Source organism: Larus michahellis, chromosome 6 (genome assembly GCF_964199755.1).
Source record: "Larus michahellis chromosome 6, bLarMic1.1, whole genome shotgun sequence".
NCBI classification, from domain to species: domain Eukaryota; kingdom Metazoa; phylum Chordata; class Aves; order Charadriiformes; family Laridae; genus Larus; species Larus michahellis.
Genome location: NC_133901.1, coordinates 30,387,064 through 30,410,664, shown reverse-complemented (window position 1 = coordinate 30,410,664; position 23,601 = coordinate 30,387,064). Strand labels below are relative to the sequence as shown.

The window sequence follows — 23,601 nt, the reverse complement described above, 5'->3', positions numbered from 1 at the left end:
CCCTTGGACCCTGCTCCGCGTGCCGGGGTGGGACCGATGCTCTCCAACCCGCCCTGGAGCATTGGGCTCGCTGCAGAGCCGGGGCTGAGCCCGAAGCGGGGCTGTGGGGGCCATTGTCCCCCCACGAGGCACCCCACCAGGGCAGCCCTGCCAAAGGAGAAGGTCTCCCTGCAGAAAGCCCCTGGGACTCCTGCACCCGAGCCAGGGTCCCAGATGTGATGAGTCCCTGGGCCGCTCAAGCCAGGGACAAATGGGTTTCTTTGCCTTCTCCTTGGCCACAGGCAAGGGCAGCCTGCCTCATCCCTTCCCTTTCCTGCCAGGAGGAACAAATCCCTGAGGAATTCCGTCTGGGTGCATTCCTCTTGAGTGCACACACAGGGAGGCCGGCAGAGGGGCTGGGGAGCCCAGCACAGCCTGGGCTGGTGCTGGGAGCCACCATCATCTGGGACCCCCTATCAGGGACAAAGACCCCAGTTCCCAGATTGCCTGGCTCAAACTCTAATGGGGGCATGGGGCTGGCGAGGTCCAGCCTTGGAGTCCACCCCCTTTCCCCGACCCTGGCTGCATAGTGGGGACACAGAGAGGACTTTGGCAGGGGTGAACCCAATGCACACAGGGTCGATGTCACGAGAAACCTTGACTTTTGAGACGGGGTAGGGGGGCTCACACACTTGTAAACTACTCAACTGGAGAGCCAGATCCTGAACATCTCCAAAAAATGCCTGTGCCACATCCTTCCCTGCCTCCCCCCACCCCACCATTTATTGTGCTCCAGTGGAGATCGTACCTAAAGCAGGGCACAAAACCCTCTGCCCTCTCTCTCTCTCCTCTCATTCTGTGCTAGATTTGTTGTGTTTTTTTGTCGTTTTTTTTTTCTCTCTTCTTTTTCAACAACCCCCAACCCAGCTGGAGATAAGTGAACCACGTTACAGTACAGGAACAAACAGTATCACAAACCCTGCCTGCGAGCACAGTGTCTTTGCCCTCCTCGCCCCAGAGGGAGATGCCCCCGAAGGACTTGTGTGCCACCAGCAGAGGCTCATCCCATCCTGGAGCGGGGAGCAGTTGTCCCAGCCCCTCCAGTCCCAGCTCTCCAGAGAGACTGAGCTAAAGGACGTTGAGTTTTCTCGAGCACGTCAAGTTACTATGGACCAAGTCCCACATTTGGAGCAACTCGGGAGGCAGCAGTTTATGAACCACCAACATACTCCGGAAAAAACACGGCTCCTTGTTCATCTTGCTGTTCTTGTTCTTCACAATGCCAAAAGTTTTGAAGCCCTCGTGCCCAACAGGTGATACTTTAAGGACCTCCAAGCACATGCCTAGGAAGACGTCGTCGATGGGGTACAGCTCCAGCGTCTCCGAGGTCTTGTGCAGCCTCTTGGCCAGGGGCCCATCCATGATGAAGCCCCCACCCCCTGCATAGGGTGGATAGCTATTTTTGTTGTAGAGAGCGCTGGGGATGTAGTATTTGTTCTCCTTCCTCCGGATTGGCCTGGCCTTGTAGAGGACATCCCCCACAAAGAGGTCCTCTCCCTCCTTCTTGTCCTCCAGGAACTCCAGGATGTTGCTGGGACTCACAAACACATCATCGTCACCTTTGAAGATGAAGCGGACTTTGTCGCAGTAGATGTTCAGCCACTTCAGGAAATGGACCTCTTTGAGGGTGAGGTTGAAGAAGCTGTCCAGGAAATCCCACTGCAAGATGTCTCCATAGATGTGGTTCTCGTAATCCAGCAGTTTTTGGTAGTTGGCTCTCTCCTCCTCCTTCGAGGCTGTGCCCAGCAAGAACAGCGTCCTGATCCTCTTGCCATCCACATCCTTCTCCTGGCCCCAGGTCCTCCGGATGGCCTCACGGCGGTCGTGCTGCGTGATGATAGACTTGACCACAATGAGCAGGTAGATGTCCTCGCTGCATTTCTCTGGGTGGTTGATCAGCATGGGGAAGTAACGGCAGTGCCGATAGAGCAGGAACTGCTGGAAGTTGGGCTCCAGTCCTTTGAACCAGTCTGCCTTGCTCAAGTTCTGGTTGGCTGTGCAGTTGGTAGTGGTGACATCCCAGGATTTTGCTTGCTTTGCTGTCACGGTCTCCTCCTCCTCCTCCTCCTTCACAGGGCCTTTCTCGTTGTCTTTCTCGCTCTTCCAGAAAGTGATGGGGATGGAGAAGGCGTTATTTCTCTTCTGTGTTTTCAGGGGGTTCAGAGGGGGCAGCTCTTTCTGCTGCTGGCCCTGCATGAACTGGCTGGGAGCCATTCCCCGTTGCAGCACCGTCACCGTGATCACCAGCAAGAAGGAGAGGCAAGCTGTTTTGTAGATGGTCTTCTTCCTAAAGGGACAAGACAGGGGGGTTAAGGAGGTGAAACTGCAGGCTCCGAGAGGCTTCTCTGCAAAAGCACCTCCTGGAGAGGTCATGGGATGCTCATAATCTGTGTCCCATCACCTTTTGATGAGCAGCAGGATTGCGGAAGAGCTGTGAAACACCTCCATACATGCTCTTCCCACCTGCATCCCACCTGAGGGGCGGCTCTAGGGGCACACTCAATCACAGGGACAGGCACAAAGCACGTGGCAGGTGGCTGTGGTATCATCTGGTAGCCCCATATCTTCTCAAAGAGCTGGAAAAGGTTCATGGGAAAGAAGAAAATGGGTCCAGAGAGAGAGAGCTTAAGTCAAGATGAGAGCTTCAGCCAAGCAACTGTTTCAGAGGAAGTTCCAAGGGAAACCCCTGTTTCAGTCATCCAAAAATTGCAGTTTAGGATAAGAGCAGAAGGGAAATATCTTTTCTACAGAAGCTTTAGCTCCTAAACACACACGTGCTGCCCATGGCCCTGGACTGGCATCACACGTTACACAACTCTGAGAAACCAGAGCCAGGAACACCGTGGGAGTCAACACAAAACAGGCATCACCGTTTCATTTCAAAATGGCAGTTCGGGACAAAAAAACTGCCATTTGAGATAAACGTCAAGGTTCCGCGGGGAAAAGATGTCCCTATCTCTGCATCCACCTCAGGAACCAGCATTTCTGGGGGTACTGCTGGGCGTTTTGGCCGGATCTCGGGACCCATCTCTTCACTTTGCGGAGCGAAGGATAAGGACGGCGGATGCACCGCTGGGGATTTGCACCACTGCAGACCTCAAGTTTGGGAGCAGATTTTCCCAGCCTCCAACAGACCAGCTATCTGCACCTGGTGCACTGAGGGTGGCAGATCAAACGCAACCCTTTGCGGGGCCATCCCACTTCCTGGCTGGACCCATGGCCAGGGGAAGCTGCTGGCTCATGGGACAAACCCTGGTGCTCGCCAGGGGCTTGAGAAGGACAGCGGCCCCTGGGACAGCGGGCGGGCTGCACCCACAGGTTGCCGATGCACCAAATACACCCCAACCTGCTTTTCCACACCCTTAAAGGTGGGTTTCTCCCCCTGCTGCTGTGGGGCAGAGGAACTGCCTGCTCTGCACATCTGCACGATGTTGCCCCAGAGCGCCCGGCTCCCCTCCACCAGTTGGCACATCTGCACCAATTTCCTCCCACCGGCTTGCTCCAACCGCCTCGGGCCACCTCCCTGTGCAAATGAGCACCGGGCACGGGGCGGCGGGACGCGGCAGCTGGGCTCCACGTGTCCTGACAGCTTCCCCAGGGCAGTCCCCTCTCCGGCTGCCCCCACGCGGAGGGGATGCACAAGGGGCTCAGCGACCCCCGGAGCCCTTTCCCTGCCGGTGTGAAAGGGACCTCGGCTGGGGAGATGAAGGAGGTAGATGCAGCAACGCTCTCATGGCTCCCCTGCGCCTGTCCTAATGGTGACTGAAGCCTGTCCTCAGCCTCTCACTCCCCGTTAGAGCCAGAAAGATCCAAGATCATCTCTACCAGGCAGATGGCACCTTCACTTTAGGATAGTCCAGAGAAGGAGCCTGGGGCTGAAACCCAAAACACTTAACCCAAGTCATTTCCAAATAGCCAAAAACCAAAAACGCCTCTCCTGGCCCAAGGGGACCCGATTGTGATCAGCATCTCCAGGAAGCTGCTGGGGTTTTTGGGCCACAGGCTGCACCAAAACACCTGCTTGGTGGGACACCCCAATGCCCCTCAGGCTCCCCAGGGCAGAGGACAGCATTGCTCCTGGGGATTCCAGCCACCCTGAAATGCAGGAGCCCATGATGGGAAGTGGGGGAACCGGGAGCTTTCGGGACCTCCTGTCTCCGGCTTCGCCCTCAAGCACAAAGAACTTTTCAGACCCGCGTTTACGTGGGAAAACTGTGATCACGAGCGTGGACTGTGAGAGCGAACGTGGAAATAAGTAATTACAGGGAAATGGATAGATATTCCCTGTCAGGTTTTATATGTGGCCACTCATCTGAGACTGATGAGGGAGCAGTTCTGATTAGATCTCACCATTCTCTTAACCCTCTCCAGCCCTGGTCACGAAACTGGCTACTCTGAGGTTGTTCTTAGAAACCCCACGGTCTGATACAGTGGCAACTTTAACCCTTGCACAGCCAAGCAATGTTTAAAACCTCTCATCAGTACCTAGCGCTGCAGCAGAAATAACCCTGGTCACCTCTGTGTGGTACCTCCCGTTGCAGCAACCCCATCCTGACGCTCCAGGCTTGCTCCCCCCATCCCATCCCATCCCTGCACTCCCCACCACCCTGAGGACAACACGTGATAAAATACCCAGCCTGAAGGATGGCCAGAAGTTCACCAGAAGTCATGGGCAGGCAATTACTGATAAAATTTCAAAAAATTTGCATAGGTAGGGCTGTCACTAACTGCCATGGATGGGTCTCAGCCTTGGCAGGCTCTGCCTACCAGAGACAGGAGCTGCATGGAGCCGCTCACCCCCATTATCCTCCTTGGGTCACTGCTTTTCATTTCAGCCCAGGCAGGAGACGCTGCCCTGGGGGTGAGGGGAGAGCTCCGTCTTTTAGTAAGTGGTGAAGGGTTGGGTAGCCCAGGGACATCAGGGTATATCACTGAGGTGTTGCAAAGCAGCACAAAACCTTATTTCTCCTTCCTTCAGCAGACACCGTTTCCCAGCTCTCACCGGTGCAACGTGCAATCTCTGCTTTGTTACGAAAACCTATTTGGGATTTATCCTATAGGTCTGACTCTGCAAACCACAGGGGCATCACCAGGTCCTGCAGGAGCCGGGAGCCCCGCGGCCACCTTCTGCCTCGCAGAAATCCTGTCCCTGTGCTGGCAGGAAAGAGATGGGAACGGGGGGGACCCTGAGCCACAACCGCCGGTGATTCCCACATCAAACCAAGGATTTTGGGGGGGCAAAAGACTAACAACCATATGCGGGTCTTTTCTGATCTCAAGTCTTTCTGCTCTGTGAGGTCTTCACCTGGGAAGTACTTTAGTGGGGAGAAACCAGGTCCCGCTCCCTGGAGACCGCAAGAACCGTGGCTCTGTAAGAGGCGAGGGAGGCACTTTGGGTTCGCTGCCTTCTCAGACAAATCACCCTGCTGAGCCCCAGCGCCCTGCTTTGGGGCATGACCCCCAGCCTGTCCCTGTCAGTGTCCTCAGGAGCCTGGGGCACCCGGGGCTGCGGAGCCCGGGGACGGTAGCCACCTGCGCCTGGGCTCCCACCGGCGCCAAGCGGGACCAGCTGTCGCAACCACCGGTGTCGGTGCCATTGAGAGAGCTTTGAAAGGGTCCCAACCTGCCCCTCCGCTTCCCTTTGCTCCACCAGGAGAAGCTGAAAAGCCTCCCTGTGAGATGGCTGCGCCACCGCCGGCGGTGCCCCGGGAGCTTAAATATAAACCCCCAAATTAGCGGTGGGCAGTTTCCCTTTCAGGTGGGGATGCTGTGGGGCAGGCGAGACCCCGGGAGACGGGGGCTCTCCATCCCCGGTCCCCGGAGAGGCACACAGCCACTTTTGATCCGCATGAAAACCTCTTTGAGCGGCCAGGGCTATCTATTTATTTGGATTTTTCTGGCCCCTCAATTAGACCCAGTCACTGAGCCGGCGGAGGCACCACCAGTATAGAGCCCTTTCTGTTGGCGGTGCCAAGGGCTCGGGAGAGGGGATCTTATCTGGGGGCAGAGGCTGGGCAGAAAGCACCCACAGGTCTCCAAAAGCAGCCCACGGCGGCTGGGTGCAAGCAGGGCCCCAGCTCACGGCGGTTGTCCCCAATCCCGGGGTGTCTGCGGACACGTCCCCTTCTCACAAAAGTCGTCTGGTTTAAATACAAAGCGGTAAAAACACAGGGCTGGGAAAGAAGAGGCAGGAATCGAAACTCTGGATGTTTCCCCCACCCCCACCGTGGGCATCTGCCCCCAGGCTGGCGCCGCCGTGGGACCGGGACCGCACGGGGCAGATCTGGCTGTCCCCACGGCCCCGGCACACGCTTCCCAGGGAAGGACTGGGGAAGGCAACCCTAGGGAAAGGGGGGGACACTGACCGTCAGCCCCTCCCCGGCGCCCCCGTCCCGGCTCCCGCCGTACTCCGGTGCCCCGGGATGGGGCGAGTTTTGCGCTGGGAGCGGACACCCCAGGGAGCCTTCCCCGGGGTACCCCGGCCCGGGGATGGGGGGGGGGGGAGGACGCCGCCTGGCAGCCCACTGCGGAGCCGGCGCGGGGGGGAGCGTCACCCCCGGGATGGGGACAGTCAGAGAGGGGACATAACGGACAGGGGACAAGGCGCCGTCCTTTGTCCCTTCCCCATGCGCATCCTCCCCACCAAAGCCGCCCTTTCCCAGCCATCCGCTCCCGGGGCACCCCTTGCAAGGGACACGGTGGAAAAGGGACATGGGGACCCCTCGGAAGGGACTGGGTGGGCAGGGGATCGGGAGACCCATAGGAAGGGACCCAGTGGGTCGGGGACCGGGGGACCCCTCGGAAGGGACCCGTTGGAAAGGGGACCTCGCCGCCCCCCCCAGGCTGCGGGCAGGACGCAGCGCCGGGACGGCGGTGCCGGGCGGCGGGAACGGAGGGCAGGAGGGGACACCGGCTCTCAGACGGCGCAGGAGAGGGACAGGAGAGGGACAGGAGCGGGGGCTCGGGCTCCCCGCTCCCCGGCAGTCACTCACCACTGGAACATGCTGGGAGTGGGATGGGGCGGCCGCTCCGCTGCTGGCCGGGGCTGCCCGCGGTCCGGGCGCTTCTCTCTGCCCTCTTCCTCCTCCTCCTCTTTTTTTTTTTTTTTTTTCCCCTACTTTTTCCCTTTTCCCTCCCCTCGGCTCTCCGAGGTGGAGCCAAGAGGGATGGCAGAGCAGGTAGGTTAACTCTTGCCCTGCCCCTCTTCTCCCCCAGCCGCACCAGCAGGCAGAGAGCCCCCCAGTGCCGCCAGGGGAAGGGGTTTAAGGGTGACACCCCGACGCGTCCCCCTGGGGGCCCTCCCCGCTGCTGATGGGACACCCCTCAGGAACTGGGAGCTCGGTGGGGTGTGCTCCACCCGGGTCTTCTGCACCCTGGGCGCAGTGTCCTCTCTGGGGTGTGTTATCCCTGCCCCATAGCTGTTAGTTGCAGAGGATCCCAGTTATGGGAAGGGGATCCCAGTGCTCACCAGGAGAGGTGTGTTCGGCAGCTGGGGTTTGGTCTCTGGAAAAGGAATGTGGGCCTTTTCTGTCCCCCAACACAGGCAGGTCACATTGGCATGGACCCCAAAAGGGAGCTGGGACCCAACCCCAGTTTCTCATGGGAACACTGAGATCCCAGCTTTGTGACCGTGCACAGCATGGTTTGGGATCCCTGGAACAATGGAACCACACCTCTCCCAGCACCCACACCTTACTCAGGACCCCAACCTCTCCTTGGACCCCCACCTCTCCTGGGACCTGCATCTCACTCAGGATCCACACCTTGTCAGGGACCAACACTCTGCCCAGGACTCCCATCTCACCAGGTAGCCATGCTCTGTCCAGGACCCACACATTTCTTGGGACCCATACCTCACCTGGGGGTGCAGGGAGTCAAGGGGAAACATCGCTGCAGCAGGAAGGTGCCAGCTCGGCATAGCCAGGACTTGTCTCATGGGTCAAATTTCCACCAGTACCACAGGCAGGCGAGGTGTCCTTCCAAACTCTTCCTTCAGCCCCGGTTCGGAGCAGTGTTTCACCAGCATCCCTGCTGCAGCCGTATCAGCATGGGACATCCTATTGCCCATTGAGAAGCAGATTTAAAACCTTCCTTTCCTCTTAAATGTAGCATTCCAGTTGAGGGTCTTTTCAGCCATGAAAATCAGCCCCCATCATTTCTGATGTCTCCCTTTTTGTCATCCTCCCATCCCCACCAACCACTCGTATCAACCATGAAGCCAGGCTGGGAAGCCCGCAGGAAATCCTTCGGGATACTTCCTTTCCTGCCCAGCAGAGATATCTCAGTCCCTTTCCCTGCAGCCCCTCTGCATTTTGCTGAGGGACAGGGGCTCTCACAGCTCTCACAACTGTGGTACACACTTGTCATGGGAAAGGCTCTTCTGTTCCAAGGCGGCTGGACACACGGTGAGACCCACACAACCTCTGCTACTCAAACAGCATTTGGTCCAGCTCAGTTTGGGAAGGAAAGTTGCATTGCTTTCTGCAGATCTGTTTCTCTCTCCTTATCTCAGCTTATCGCTTTCCCAGATGCCTTGCAGCTCCGCACCCTGGGGACTGTGAAAGCTTCCCAGGAAACATTGCCCAAGCAGGCTGCACCAGCTCTGCAGCTCCCCACAACCTTATCACCACCAAAAGTCCCTGTGCACCTTCCCTGATTCCTTTTTAGCCTGTTCCCGCTGCCTGTAGGCAAGTCTATGTCTGCTGAACTCGTGGCCCCAAGAAAATCATGGCCGTGAGATGCACAGAAAAAGGGTGTCAGGGGTGCGATGAAGAGCCACACCGAGCATCAGCTTGACCAGAGCAGGATGCAAGGAGGACTCGTCTCATCCCTGTAGCATAGGGATGGCGGGTGCTCACCAGCTCATAGCTGGAAATTCACCCCACACTACAAAGAGGGGCTCATGGTGGAGGGGGCCCCACTGGAGAACCTCCACGCCCAGGCACAAAGGGGTGTGAACACCAAAGCCTCGAAAGTACAGCCACCATCCCCTCCTCGCAACATGGCCTGGGACCAGGATGGCGACAGGGATGACAGCATCCCTGCCATGGGGAGCTGGAGTAAAACCCAAAACACAGCCCTGGAGCGGCTGCTGCAGCCTCAGGGGATGCCCAGATGCTGTGGGTGTGTGACAAGGTCCCGGGGCTCTCTGGATCCCCCAGCACCCGCACGTTCAGCCGGTGAGCCCGGGGCTGGCGGGTGCCTGAGGGCTGTGCTGCTCCAGCATGGAAGCGGCACTGCTGCCGGGCGAGGAGGGCTCCCGGCAGCCTGCGGCAGGGAGCTCCGCCAGCCTCTCCGACGGCTGCTTCCGTGCAGGAAAGCAGAGGGTTGCGAGCGTGGGGACTTCCCGGATGCTCCCGTGCTGCTGTGCCGGGTTTTGGCTCAAGTAACCTCCTCTGCACAGGCAGACCCTGCTCCCGCCTCCCTCTGTGTGGGAGAGACGCACATCCCACTGCCCCGGAGCATCGCAGACCTGGGGGGCGATGGCTGTGCAAGGCTTTGCTTCCGATACTCATTAAAGACTCAAATGTTGTCAGGTCTGGGGCTACTAATGACAGAGATAAGCACTGTCCTAGGCACCCCTGGCACCACCAGCTCCTGAATCTTAAGATGAAGCAGCATTCCTTTACATTTGTTTCATCGTTACATAGAAAAGTTGAGGACAAACCCAAGTTTTCACACTCTCCAGATTCACCCTGGGAAAGCAGAAAGGCGTCAGGAAGGCTAAAACCAAACTGAAAGTGTTTGTTTTTTTTTTTTTTTAAAAAAAAAAAAAAAAAGTCCTCCTCCACACACTTTCTCCTTGCCTCTTTCCGGCGCCTGGCAAGAACAGGTTTTACGTGAGCAGCCACAACCCCTCTGCTGAAAGCAAAACCTGAAAAAGAGAAACGTGAATTTTTTTTGTTTGCCCAGAACCGGAGCCAGAGGCGGCATCACTTCGCCAGGAGCAGACCCAGCCACCAGCAGATCCCAGCCCATCCCGCCTGGCCCTGCCTTCAGCAAAGTGACCGGATCCGTCCCCCTGCCCCTCCTTCGCTGCGGCACCCGGCACCCTTATTTCTTAGGTCTAAGCTGTGAGACTGAAATTCAGAGGCACTGGGTGCCTTTTCGGCACTGTTGGCAGAGCCGTGGGTGTCTGGAGAAAGGCTCTTGGATGGCAGGTGCTGCTCAGCATGGAAAAGCTGAGGTCCTCCACCTGGCACAACACCAGTGACATTCCAAGGTGTGCCGAGCCACCACGGACCCGTGAAAGCTGGCAGAGCACCTGCGAGAAATAACACTCTGGCACATTATCATCGTATTGCATGGGGATGCCGATGTCATGGACCTTCCCAGGTAACACCCAGGTCACGGCCAGGGTGACATCAGCTCCTGTGGACAGCCACCACCTCCATGGCCACTAGCTCCCGGGATCCATTTAGGGACAGTTGGTACCAGTGCCACACTCTTGCCTCCCACCTGAGCATCCCTCCTGGTGTCACGGCCGGAGATGGGGGTGAGTGACCTCTGGGGACATGAGGCTTTGGAGCTGGCATCTAAGGGGGCTACAGGCCACCGTTTGGGCAAAGGGAAAGAGCAAGGACAGGGGTGATGCCAAAGTGGCTCATTTAGATGTTCTCAAACCAAACCACAATGCTTTTTTTTGTTTCAAGAAGCCTATTTTAACTTAAAAGTGGACCTGAATTAAAATGTTTTCTATAAAAAAAAAGTAAGTACAAAGAAAGAAGTGAGCTTTTTTTATGAAGTTTATGTAATCCTAGAAGACTGGCTTGTGGCAGGTTGACCCAGCCAATGTTTTCCCACTGATGGTTTGGGTTTTGTTTCACTGGGAAAAGCTGCCCTGGTTTCTTCGCTCTGGGTTTGTTTTTTTCTGTGTGTTCTTTTCTGATTTCTTTCCATTCCAGCAAATTATACACACATAGAAAAAAGCCTCATCTCCCCACCCGACGACTCTCACACACCTCCTGGCCACTCGTGCCAGCGCCGCGGTCCCCAGGCTGGGTTTCCCACACGAGCCAAGGTCCTGTCGCCCTGTGACCTGTGGGGACACCCACACCAGCCCTCTCCTCCCCAAACCTCCCAGCGGGAGACCAAGGGCTCAGCCTGACCCGAGACCGCCAGCACAGCACGGGGTGGTCACACATTTAGGTTTTTCTTCGTTAAACCGCTCACCTGTGCCGTACCCCAGGGCGGGGAAGGCGGCCGAGGCTGCGGCATCCCACCGAGGTCGCTATTTGTTTAGCTCAGCCCGGACTCGCACTGCGTCAGGACTTTGCACGCACTCGCGGGCAAACATTCTGGACGCGATAGGACAGGGACCATCCCTTTTTCCTCACACGTTTGTTTTCTAAGCACCTTATGTGATGGAGTGTTACCCCGGGAGACTCGCCCATCACCACTGCTGCCATGCGGGATGCTGGGGCCTCCGTCCCAGCCCTTGCTCAGAGAAAACCCCCCCAGGCGGTTAGGATTAATTATTACCCTGGTTTATTGCCGAGCGAACACCACCAGCTTGGAAGCTGGGGCAGACGTCATGTACCGTCCGGGTCTGACGTGGGATGTCAGGAAGGACCACTGCCCCCACAGAAATCTCCCTCCCTCCGCTTGCCCAGCATTAACAGGGCCATAAAGCAGACCTGAGCAAGCACGGGAGTGGGTTTATTTTACACATTAACCACAGGCCCTCACGGCCATTTCCATCCCAGCGCCTCCGCCAGAGCACAGCAGCGGTGGCTCCCGGGTGGAGAAGGTTTTTGCCTTCCCAAAGCCAGGCACTCCCTCCTGATCCATCAACCTCCATCGCGCCGAAACACCAGAGGCTGCTGAAACACGATTTCTTCCAAAAAACGGGAGAGGAAGGGAAGTTGCTTTGCAGGGTGATGGCTGGGCCAGCCCCCCGCCCTGGCTTGGGGGGGTCCCCAAGCTGCTCTTGCCCTCTGCAGCCCCAACCTGCCTCTGGGCCACCCCGTGGAAGCGCAGTGCTCGGCACGGGTGGGGGCGATGACACACAGTCCCCACAGCTACAATATTGAGGAATGGGAAGATGGGGTGAGATCGAGTGCCACGGGCTCGGGGAAAGGCAGGGGACACGATGGTGGCGGTGATGCTGTTGCAGCCTTGTCCCCAGGTGGGACGGGAGCCGGGGCTGGCAGGGAAGCGCTGCCTTGGCCTTTGTGCCGCAGGAACGGGGCAGGGGGAAGCACTCAGTAAACCTGGGGGAGCAAAACCTCCGGGGCCGCATCCACCCAAGGGTTTGCCTCCTTGGGCTGCCCCTTCCTCAGTTTCCCCAGTGAAATGCACCCCCCCACACCTCCAGCTTTGTGGCTGCTGCCCGGCAGGGATGCTGCTTCCTCTCCAGGGGGGATTTGTTCCCCTGGGACGCCTGGGTCTCCTGGGAAGTGCGATGTGGCCGTGCTGTTGCTTTAAATCAGCAGCTGGATCCAGCTGTGACTGTGAGTAACCCTCGCCGCAGCCTTGCCCAGGCCTTTTATGCTTTTTCCAGTGGTTCCAGAGGCGCTTGGCGGCAGCGCGCGCAGGGGGAAACTGGACTCATGCTGGCGAGCAGGGAAGGGAGGGGAAAGGGAAAACATTTCCCTTCCCAAAGGAGCAGGGGGAGCCTGATGCTGCGGCTCCGGCAGCGGACATGGGGGGAGCAGACGGCTCATGGGGCTGCCTCTGCAGCGTGATGGGAACAGCCTTGTGGTTGGACACAGCCAGCCAGGGGCCCTGGGGTGTCCCTCACAGCCCAGCGTGTCCCTGCGAGAAGTGCTTACCCCAGCGTGCCTCAGTTTCCCTCTCTCTGCTTGCTCAATTCAGCCTCACAGGCAGCTCCAAGGTCTGGGTTTGTCCTGTAAATCCGTGGCAGGATGGCATCCAGGCACTGAAGACAACAAGCCCATGAGGATGGAGAAAGCCTAGAGAGAGGGGAACACGGGGTTGAGAAGGGAGACATGTTTGTGTTGCCCAGATCCAGAAAGGAGGGAGGAGAATGCTGCTGTGCTTGTCTCCACGAGGGGAAGGGAAGGACCCGTCCTGCTGCTGGAGGGGACCGCTCACACCCCTGACCCTCCCAAAAAGCAAAGGTGGAGGAGAGGGAACCAGGAGGGAGACGTTCCCAGGTTGGAGGGTTGGGAAAGCAATGTCACGCCAGCGCTGAAGCCGGCAGCTCTGTCCTCAGAGACGCTCCTGCCCTCCGCAGGGGCCACAGGCCTTTTCTGCTCAGCCTTGTCACCCTGAGCATCCCGCAAAGCCGGCATCAGCCCATAGAAACCGCTCTCCCAGCTCCAGCCTGGGAAGGGCTGGGCTCGGGGTGCCGGCACGCTGCTGCGCTCGCAGCCCCGGGAAGCCCTGGGGGGACTGGCACCGACCCAGAAGCCACGAGCCGCACGGCAACGACGTGTTTTCCATCGGGCAGGAGAGCGCTCGCGTCGTCTCTCATGAGTCAGATGGAAAGGGCGGCTCAGGAGTCACCTGAGCCCGGCGGCTGCCAGCCTGCGGCCCCTCTCCAGCCCAAGTGGAAAAACATACGGCCCCGGCACGGCACTCGCCTGCCGAGACCCCGAGCTCCGGCCTCCGGCCGGGCCCCCTCCTGGGGCAGCAGACACAGAAATGCTCGAGTTAGCCTTTTTTGGTTTAGGAGGGAGGCAGAGGCGACTTAGACATCCCTGGCCCTGTCGCTCTGCTCGCCGTTAACCATCGCCCTGCTGCTGCTCTTCGCCTGTGCCAAAACCTGGGCTCCGCTACAGCCACTTGCTGAAGGTTCACCTTCAGCAAGAGATGGAGCAAGGGAGAAAGAGGACATGGGGCTATGAATTTTGCCCCCCTTGGCTAGGGCTACTGGCTTAAGGCCACAGCAAACCTCCTCGCTTCTGTGTGCGGGAGAAGGGAGGGCAGCACCCAGCATCCATGGTGGCACCCCCGGGCAGGCACCCCCGGGGCGCAGGGAATGACCCTTGCTTGGGCATCGCTCCCCAGCCCAGCTCAGGGAACCGGTGGGAGAGGTGGCAACGGCAATTTGCTAGCCTAGGAATATTTTAGCCATGCGGGAGCCTTCGGGAGAGGAGAAGAGAGCCGGCACACCCAGCTGCATTCCTGAGGTTTGGTTACCATGGTGGGATGGATGTTCACCCGACGGTGAAGTCATGCTGTGGGCTGAGGTGGCCAGTGAGTTAATGCATGGATCCGGCTCCTTCCCTGATTCACAGCAAGTGTGGCTACAGCCCCGCGCCATCCATAGGGCTGACGGTTCTGCTGCGCTGCCATGGCTCTGGCATTTCCAGCATCTGGCTCCTGGGAGGCTCCGGACGCTGCTGCTGGGTTGATCCCTGCTTCACCGTGGGAAATCAGCTCCTGCTGCAGGGTGGAGGGACAAACTGATGGCTCTCATGGGTCCTTCCAGCCCATTTGTATCGTCACACTGCGCTCCCCATAATGTTTTACTTTCCCTACACCCTACTGCTGCCGCTGGTGACAACAGGACAGAAAAGCACCACCCTAAGAGGTCACTCCTGTAGGGCCAAAGCCTTGAAGATCTGCCCAAGGTTAGGGAGAGGTGGGGACGGATGGTGTCCTGGTTTCAGCTGGACAGCATGGAAAGAGCAGGATGGAAAGCCCATCGGTCCTCGGGGTGAGGTGGCAGGGACACTCGATGGCACCAGCACCTCGTGGTGCCAACTCAGGGCACATAGTCGTGGATTTCGGCTGTGGGGCCCCATGGATCAGTGAACCAGAGGTCTGGTGGAGGAACTGGCCCTGGGACAGCAGCCAGTAAGCTGATAAGATAAGATTATTCCCAGCCTCTGGAGTAGTTTTCCGAAGGTCTGGAGATACAGGAATGTGGCTGGGTTCCCCACCAGCCACCTTCCCCGTTTGCTCAGCTGCCGAGACCTGCGGCTTTTGGGCTGTGGTTATTCATGCGAGAGGTAAGTGTCTTAGTGTGACTTTTCAGCAAAGATCAGTTCAGTCCGCTAAAACTTTGCAGTTCAGTCAGCTAAAACCCCTCAAAAAGCATATCTGCTTAGGACGCGTTTCCTGATCAACCACCACAGCGCACACCCGTCCGTGCCAGTCCCACACGTCACAGGGGGACCTCTGGGTGCAGGGCTGTTTGCTTTTGAGAACCAAGACCTTCACACACACGCTTGTGTTCAACCTAAACCAGGAAACCTTCCCTGCTTCTCAACTCACACGCAGCCAGGCGCGGAGGTCCTAGCTGGGATGTCACCAAGAAGCCAAGCGCCCTTTAGGGGCCGGCACTAAGCTGCCAGCGATGTCCCCCGTTCCAGGAGGGTACAAACCGCCTCCTGGGCCTGCCACAGCAGGTGACATCCCTGGGGACCTGGGGGATGATGCTGAGGATGTGTAAGGGGCTGGCACAGCCCAGCAGCCGCCGGGATGTGTACCAGCCAGACCGGGAGGTGCGCAGCCAAATGGAGCCCGAGCTACAGCCAAAGAAAACCAGCGGCTCCAGGGCTGTTTTGCACCATCCGGGATGGAGCACCAACCCTGCAAGCCGGTGCTCGGGGCACCGAGGGGTGACACAAGGCAGCTCCCTGTCTTGTAAACCCCACAAAGCTTTCTGGGGCTCTCCCAGCCCTTCCCCAGGCTTTGTTTCAGTTTGACACCCGGAGCCACATGAAGGTTAAGTGACGAACCTGGGGGACAGACAGACCCATCCCTCCCCGGACCCATCCCCGACCCCACTCACACACCCAGCCCCGACAGGAGGATCCCTCAAAACCCTCCACCCCTGGAAACGCCACCTCCCAGCCTCCCTCTTTCCTCGGGCCCTTCTGCCTCCACTCCACACTAATGATATTCATTTCGCCGTCCTCTCCTGGGGCACCGGCCCCTCCTGTAGCAGCTCTCGCTCTCCTCCGCCGGCTCCCAGCTCCCCTCCAGCCCGGGTGACTCACGCTCCGGCACACACTGAGCCCTTTCAGCCGCCCTGGGCCCCGAACACTGCCCCAGTCTTCCCAGCGCCGGCGTGCCGAGCTCCCCCCCAGCGCCCGCTGCCGGCACAGGCTCCCGGCCAAGGGCAGACATCCGCGCCCTCGCTGAGAGAGCGGCTTTCAGGTCCGGGAAGCCGAAGCCCTTCCCGGTGTGCTCGGGGCCAGGATGAGGCGCGAGCAAGCGGTCGAGCGGCTGGGACGGCCTCGCAGCCCGGGTCCCTTTGAGCAAGGGCCAGCAGTGTAAAAAAAAAAAAAAAAAAAAGAAAATAAATAGATGTATTTGAAAAGACAAAAAAGGATCACAAGCTCCTAACGGGACCGTTCTTGGCTCCAACAGACGAAACCTGCCAGGAGCCTTTTCCTCCCTTCTGCCTTCACCAAACTTTCTCCGACCGACAGCGGGGCACTGTCTGCTGTGGGGGGACGGGGGCAGAGAAGGGGCTCCTCTGTTCCCCGGCTGGCAGTGGGGTGGGCACCGCCATACAAACTCCCCCTTTGCCTGGAAAAGTTGCAAAACCCTCCATCGGAGGAGCCGCTGGGAAACACGTTTGCAGGAGGAGTCCTTCGGGTCCTGGACTGTGTGGAGAGCGGGGCTGGAGGCACGCTGCCTGCGGCACAGTGCCGGGTCCCGCTTGTGCAAGGGGACTTGTCACCCTCCCCAGGGACGTTTGTCTTGTGGCCCGGGGTGAAGTGCTGGAGCCTGGGAAAGTCCACGTGTGGTGTTGCGGGGGATGGCAGGGCTTGGGTGTACCCCCAGAAAGAACCTTACCCACCTCCTGCAGCTGAACACCAAGGCTTTTCAGCTGCCACAGCCTCTCCAGCGGGGTGTGCACACCCCCAGGGGACACAAAGAGAAAGGTGAACTCCTGCAAGCATGGGTGACACAGGGGGGACACGCACAAATCCAGGGGAAGCCTCTGTGCACGAGACTGCACGAGTGTCTCCTGCCTCCTTCCTTCCTGCCTCTCGCTGCCTTTTTTGCCTGTGATTTTTCTGTTCAGTTTGCCAAAATACCCAACCTACCTGGAAAAAATGTCACAAACTCCTCTGCAGCAGAGGCAGAAATATGTGTGTGTGTGTCCCGGGGAGGGGGGGTGTGTCATCATCATTGCAGGTCTCAGCAAAAGGAAGGGGCTGACCCTCACGCCCTGGGCAGCGTCGCAGGGTCACGGATGTTGCCGAAGCTGCGTCAATTTACCCCTGCGGTGCTACGGACCCGCATCAAACCCAGCTCCAGGTCAGGGAACAGGGCTAAGAGAAAGGGGGAAAAACCTGCAAACCTGACTGTGAGAAAGCGCAAGAGGCAGGTAGCCAGGCTCGAGGCGAATCCCCACCTGGCGTTTGCTATTGACTCTCCGATGAGTCTCCCTTCTCTCCCAGGCATCTCTCCTCGGAGGGGACAGTAGAAAGATGCTGCCCGGGGGCTGGGTGTGTTTGTTCTCTTCCGAGAAGTAGGGTCAGAGAGGTGAAATCTTGAAATCTCGGCAGGAGGAATGCAGCAGCTGAAGGGCCGAGATGTGCATCGAGATGTGCATCGCAGCTGCCCTCCCCTCCGGGTGTTTGCCAGGTTTCGGTAGTGGAGAAGGCCCTCTTCAGCTCATATCTCCAGTGAGACTACCAAAACAAATGAAGCCATATTTCATAGGCCTAGAGAGAAGGGTGAGGGTTTTGTAAGCTACGCTTAACCTGGGAAAGGCCACCCAGCAGCCGCACTCCTGGCCACGAGGACAAGCCGCCAGTGCATGGAGACCACGACCAGCAGCCAGAGAGCCCTGGGACTGGAGGCAATGGTCCTACAAGGACACGGCTTGTCACCAGCCCCCTGTACAGCGCAGCAGCGAGCACAGCCCACGGGGTTGAGCTGCCTCGGAGCAGAGAGCAAGTGCTGTTGCACCAGGCTGTGGTGGAAACGCCACCTGGCAAAAACTTCTTTCCATTCCCTTCCTCCCGGGTTGTCCTTCCACTATCTCCTGATTTGTTAAAGACTGGGGGGATGGATCCTATCACCCCCTTGGCACAGCACAGGGAGCACGTGGGGAGGACGAGACCCACTGCAAGGGGCAATGCCAGCTGTGCCAGATGTTCCGACGCCAAAGGGGAGCGATGGCAGCCACCGGGGAACGGCTGATGGATAAGGCTTAAATGTGTAGTGACCCCTGGGAGTCCTAGTGCCCAGAGGGACCCCGTTTCCCAGGCCCAGTGTTGCAGAAGCGGGGGAAGGGACAGAGCACCTTCCCGATGCCCCAGCCCTGCAGGGCACTCGGGTGGGCAGGGGGATGGGAGCCCCACAGGCAGCTCCACCCTGGGCTGGCCCGGCATCCCTGGTGGGTGCCAGTCCTGGTGGGGTGGCATCCCTGGTGGGTGCCTGGAGTGAGCTGGAGGCACCTGCCACCTGCTCCCAGGGCTGGGCCAGTGTCTCCCGCTGCTCCCATCGGCCGTGGGATCAGCCATTCCAGGGCAGGGCCGCAGTGCTGCCAGCAAAATTATCCTCGTTGCTTGCAAAGGGAGAACCGATACATTTCACCCCCAAGAAATACAGAAATTCTTTTCTCGATAATCTGGAAAAGCAACCGATACATGCGTGGAGGAAGGGGAGAGGCAGAAGAATGTACGGTGTATTTATGGAGCTTTTATTTGACGTTGGTTCACGCACAGCCAGGCCGGACAGCCCTAACCTGCTCTAACCTGCTCCCTCCTTTGTACGGGAATAAATTGCCTGAGTAATACCCGGCGAATGCACCGAAGCAACAGAAACCTGACCAGATGCCGCCTGCTTAAAACAGCGCGGCAGGAGAAAGGGCAATTTAGGTTGTGAGGGAAAAGGAGGTGCGTTAGTCTTTGCAACGAGGCACGTGTTGCGCTATTGCTTTGCATCCCATTAGCTGCGGGTATAACAAAGGAAAAACCGGGCCTGGGTTTGTGCAGCCCCAACCCTTGGCACGGGTCGTACGTTCAGTGGACGGGGAAGAAAAGCCAGATCTCGCGTAACAGTTCTTAACTGGTGCAGGTACAGAATGGGCCAAGTTTATGCGGACGCAGAATCAAAAGATTTGCAATTTCACTGTGAAACTAATAGGATGTAGCAGCTACACCCCACCCCCCCCGCCTCCCCCTTGAACACGTGAAAGGGGGAGACGCTCCCTTGTCCTGACAAACAAAATCTATTCCTAGCCCTCAGGGTCACAAATACTAGCTTCAAACTGCGCCTGGAAAACAAAATAAGCATAAGCTAGTACCGATCACATTAACGTTTTAAGTTTCCAGCCAATCTCCAGCTGCAGCCCCCCCAGCACAACTCTGCGGGTCTCCCAGCGCAGCTGCTCCGGTGTCCCCAGCTGCACCCTCCCTTGGCACGGAGCACCCCGCGCACCTTCGCCCTGCACAAACCGCCCTGCCCGGCTGCGAGAGCACACGTGACAACACCACGGGGTCACAGGAGAGACACCCCTACCAACACCAAACAGGAACCTCAGATTAAATAATAAGGATAAAAGCAGGACCATCACTCAAATTCACTCCCTGCATCTTCCCAGCGCTCCTATCCGGGGCCCTGCCCAGCCCCAGCTGCCTGCGGGGCTCAGAGGCAGCCCCGCATCCCCCCTGCTCTCGCTCACGCATCTCCCCATCTATCCCTGCGGCAGGCGCAAAGCGCTCTCAGCCTGCAAGGAGTTAAAATAAGGAGACGCTTTTAAGCTACTATATTTGCATTTGAGAGGAGCACCCTGCGCTGGAGCCACAAAGGTATTTCTCAACCTCTTTGTGATGTTCAAGGAGGCCTGAAAGTGGGTGTGGTGATAAAGTTTCCATTCCCGGTTCTGAGGTAGCCCTGGACAACCTCAATTCCGTACCTTACTGCACCTAGACTACCATATGACCTTCTCCACGGTTAAGAGCCTAACAGAAACTAATGGGTGCATGTGTCCATAAAGGTGAGCGGGTCAAACTCCAGACTTGAGCTGCTGTAAGAGAATCCGTGCATAAAAATAGCACTGGGAAATAAACCAGCCAGAAACCCAGCTTCCTTACCCACCTGGCGTCGAACTTGCAAACCAGAGCTTTTAGCTTCTTCGCTTTCCCCTTCCTTTTCTTCCAGGGCACAAGTCTGCACAGAAAGCCAGGCACAGCGGCAGAGCTTTTGGGGCAGTTGCTGCTCTGTCACATTGATTCATGACAAGACACAGAAGAAAAGCTCTTAAAGGTTAAAAAAAAACCCCTGATATCCTGCTTGGTAGGGCTGAAAAGCAGCCTGAAAGAGCTCAAGCACAGTCAGGCAGTGACAGCCTGACTTGGAAGAGCCACTGCAGGAGCAGGAACCTGTGCTGAGCGGGTGAAAAGGGAGCATCACCTCCCAGGTCAGATTTGCTCCCCTTGATCCAGCCCCAGTGCACAAGGGAACGACAGACAGAGCAGAGGTGTTGGGGAAAATCCTTCCCCGGGGTCTCTCACAGCCCCGGTACCCCTGTACTGCAGGGCTTTTGGGTAACCTTCCCTCCTGTCCAGTCCAGGGGCTTAGAGGTGCCTGGTGGGAAGTCCCTGGAGATGGAGCAGACGACCAACAGCCCTCACTCCTTCCCGGGCTGTATGCCACATCCTCTCAGCTCCCCCCACAAGCGTTAAGGAAACTTTAATTTCTGCTCTTTCTGTAACTGGCCTGTGCCCAGTAAACTGGGCGCCAGCCCTACACCAGGCTCTGCTGCCATCCGCCCAGTTCCTCTGGAGCACAGCTGGGCTCAGCAGAGCTACCACCTCTCCTGAGTCGTACTGGGCTTCTACTCGTAGCACGCGATGGCTTCTCCACGTCCATGCAAACAAGCAGATGTGCGCCCTGTCCTGGTTTTGGCTGGGACAGAGTTAATTTTCTCTGGAGCAGCTGCTATGGTGCTCTATGTTTTGGATCTGGGACCGAAGCAGTGCCGATAAGGCAGGGATGTTTCAGCTATTGCTTACAGAGCGTGAAGGCCGTCTCTGTTTCTCACACCGCCCTGCCAGCAAGCAGGCTGGGGGTGCACAAGGAGCTGGGAGGGGACGGAGCAGGGACAGCTGACCAAAGGGATGTCTCCTTTGGTGATAACCCAATGTGATGTTGTGCTCAGCAATACACACTGGTGGAAAGAAGGAGTTATGGTGTCTGTCTTCCCAAGTAATGGTTATGCATTCCTGCATTCCTGGAAATGGCTGAACACCTTCCTGCCTGTGGTAAGAAGTGAATGAGTTCCTTATTTTGCTTTGTTAGTGCAAACAGCACCTATTAAACAGTCTTTATCTCAATCCATGAGTTCGTTCACTTTTACCCTTCTGCTTCTCTCCCCACCCCACTGCAGGGGGGAGAGCAAGCTGCAGCGTGGGGCTGAGCTGCCCACCAGGGTTAACCCCCAACACACCCCCTCCGCCATCTCACATGTGCCTAAGCAAGGACGTATTTCCCCAGGAGCCGATTTTCTAGCAAGGACAGGGCATTCCCGGTACAAACCACATTCACAGCCCAGAGGAAGGTCATTCAAAGAAACACGTGGGCAACAGCAATAGCCATGGCAGGCAGCAGGACCAGCCAGCTTCACAGAAGATAAGGCAGCCTGGGACCTGCTGCTTTGCCCAGTGCAACAGCCAAAAATATTCTGCCAGCTCATCTGGCAACCCGCTGTCCCGTTCCCATTGCCCAGGAACGCTTTGAGAGGCGTTTAAGGAAGCCCAGAGGTCTCACCCTTGGACACAGTAACACTTCACTGCCTGACATGCCCTAAACTGTTCTCATTAGGAAATGGTTTTGCATAAAGTACTGGCGTCAGAAGGTAAAGCTAGTAAGAGATGTTAATCAGCCCCAGCACAAAAGGAAGGAGATTCCTGCATAATACCAGAGATGAAAAGCTCTCCTTTGGGATCAGGTCTGCGCTGCACCAAGAGGCTGTGGTGGAGGTGAAAGGAAAGGGGCTATGGCCATGGAGCACCAAGCATCCATCCAGCCAGTTTTCAGGGAGTTCCAGCCTGGGATCAGCAGCTTTCAAAGCCTCCTTTGCCTCTGTAATGCACAAACACGATCCATCCCGATGGAATAATTCCCACCGCAGGAAAAAATAAGGCAAACGTCCCCCCCCGCCCCCCCAAACAAAACAAAAAGTTAGAGCGAGGGAAGGAAGCAGAGACAGGAAACTACAGGGACACTCTTCAGAGAGGCCACTGCTGCAGGATAATGGGACAGGTTTTTTAGCATACACTGAGATTTCTTCTGAAACTCAGTTCAGGCACCTGAACAAAACTATCAGCTCTGCGCAAAGGCTCAAACCGTGCCCTGCTGCCAACGAGGAGAGTGCTTGCAGGAAACCATCTTCCCTCCTCACAGCTGCTCGGGGGAAGCTGGACTGGCTTGAAATACAGGACGTGTTTCTCACAAGAAATGAAGGTAACGATATGTACAGCAAGGATATCTCTTTTTCAGGTTGGACTCTGCAGACACAAGCATGTTATTGTCACCAGAAAGGTGTCAGCTCACCTGGGCTGGCTTTGGTTAAAAAGCCTTGGTCTCTGCCCTGCGCATGAACACGACTCAGGAGCCAAGACACCCTGCTGGGACTCGAGATGAAATCGGCTCTCAGTGCTGCCATTTCCGGGTGACTTGGGAAGTGACACACAATTGCTGACACCGGCTTCTGCTTTAGTTGCTGTAAACGTGGCTTCAGAGAACCTCGGAAGCCCCAACAAGATTTGTAGAAGTTCACAGTCACTTAGACGCACCTTCCTGCGACGCTCGGCACAGGTTTGTGACAACCTGCGTCCTCACCACTTGCGTCTTCACAGTCACGAGGATAACAAGGGTAAGAGAGAAATAAGAGTCTTAACGACTCTCTCTCCTTGCCCCTGCCCAAAGCGCGCTGAGGTTTGAAAGTACAGTACAGGAAACAGACACTTAGCTATTCAAAGTTTTTCATCTATGTCGAACATGAATCAAAAGTAAATTATTTCTCTCCCATTCCGCACAAATGGGGAACCATGCTCTGCAATGGTCAGGTCCTCAATTTGAGTGAGAAGATGTCACTAATCTCCCGGTCAGCTCCACGTATGTATGACTGAAAACTCAGCCAGACCAATTTTTAAATTTTGGGAGAAGCAACCCAAGTTCTTTTTGCTGTTACTGCGTACTGTGGTAGCATCTAAAAGCCTTAGTTATGGGTCAAACTGCTTGTGTCCCCACGTCACATAAGCACTGAGGTGGACTATGAGCTATGGGACCAATTGTGCTGGCTCACAATCCATGATTTGCCCCCAGTTGCAGTGTGGATACACTGGCACAGCTGCTCCGGACAGTCTCAATCCCTGGATCTGGGCAGAAACAGGACAGTGACGGCTGCTGTGGCCAATGTTGCTGGGGCATGGTGGGAGTGCTGGGAGAACTGCCATTGCTCTGTGCCTGTGGATCACTCCCTGAGGTGGTGGCTCGTGACTAGAAGCTCCCTGGCATGGAGGTTTTGGTATAGTTAGTCAGGATGGAAATTTTGGCTGTTCCAAAACAGCCCAGTTTCCACAGGGCTTGAGGATGGAAGGGGCTTAATTGAAACAGAACTGTTTTCATCAATCCCAGAGCTGCCTCATTTCAGTTCCCAGCTGCTCGCTTGGAAGA

At 57.2% G+C, this 23,601-nt stretch overlaps 1 protein-coding gene and 1 long non-coding RNA gene across 2 annotated transcripts; both read right to left on the bottom strand.

Moving 5' to 3' along the window:
- Positions 1-827: 827 nt before the first annotated feature.
- B3GNT7 (UDP-GlcNAc:betaGal beta-1,3-N-acetylglucosaminyltransferase 7) lies at positions 828-7,127 on the bottom strand. The gene is made up of 2 exons (XM_074592822.1): positions 7,032-7,127; positions 828-2,326 (listed from the first exon to the last, which is right to left on the bottom strand). Exons 1-2 carry the CDS (start codon positions 7,040-7,042, stop codon positions 1,108-1,110), a joined length of 1,230 nt encoding a protein of 409 aa, XP_074448923.1. The 5' UTR covers positions 7,043-7,127; the 3' UTR covers positions 828-1,107.
- A 5,685-nt stretch (positions 7,128-12,812) lies between these two features.
- On the bottom strand, positions 12,813-16,512 carry LOC141745298 (uncharacterized). Its single transcript, XR_012587730.1, has 3 exons — positions 15,954-16,512; positions 14,146-14,391; positions 12,813-12,953 (listed from the first exon to the last, which is right to left on the bottom strand). It is a non-coding gene; the product is annotated as an uncharacterized LOC141745298 (long non-coding RNA).
- Between the last annotated feature and the right edge of the window lie 7,089 nt (positions 16,513-23,601).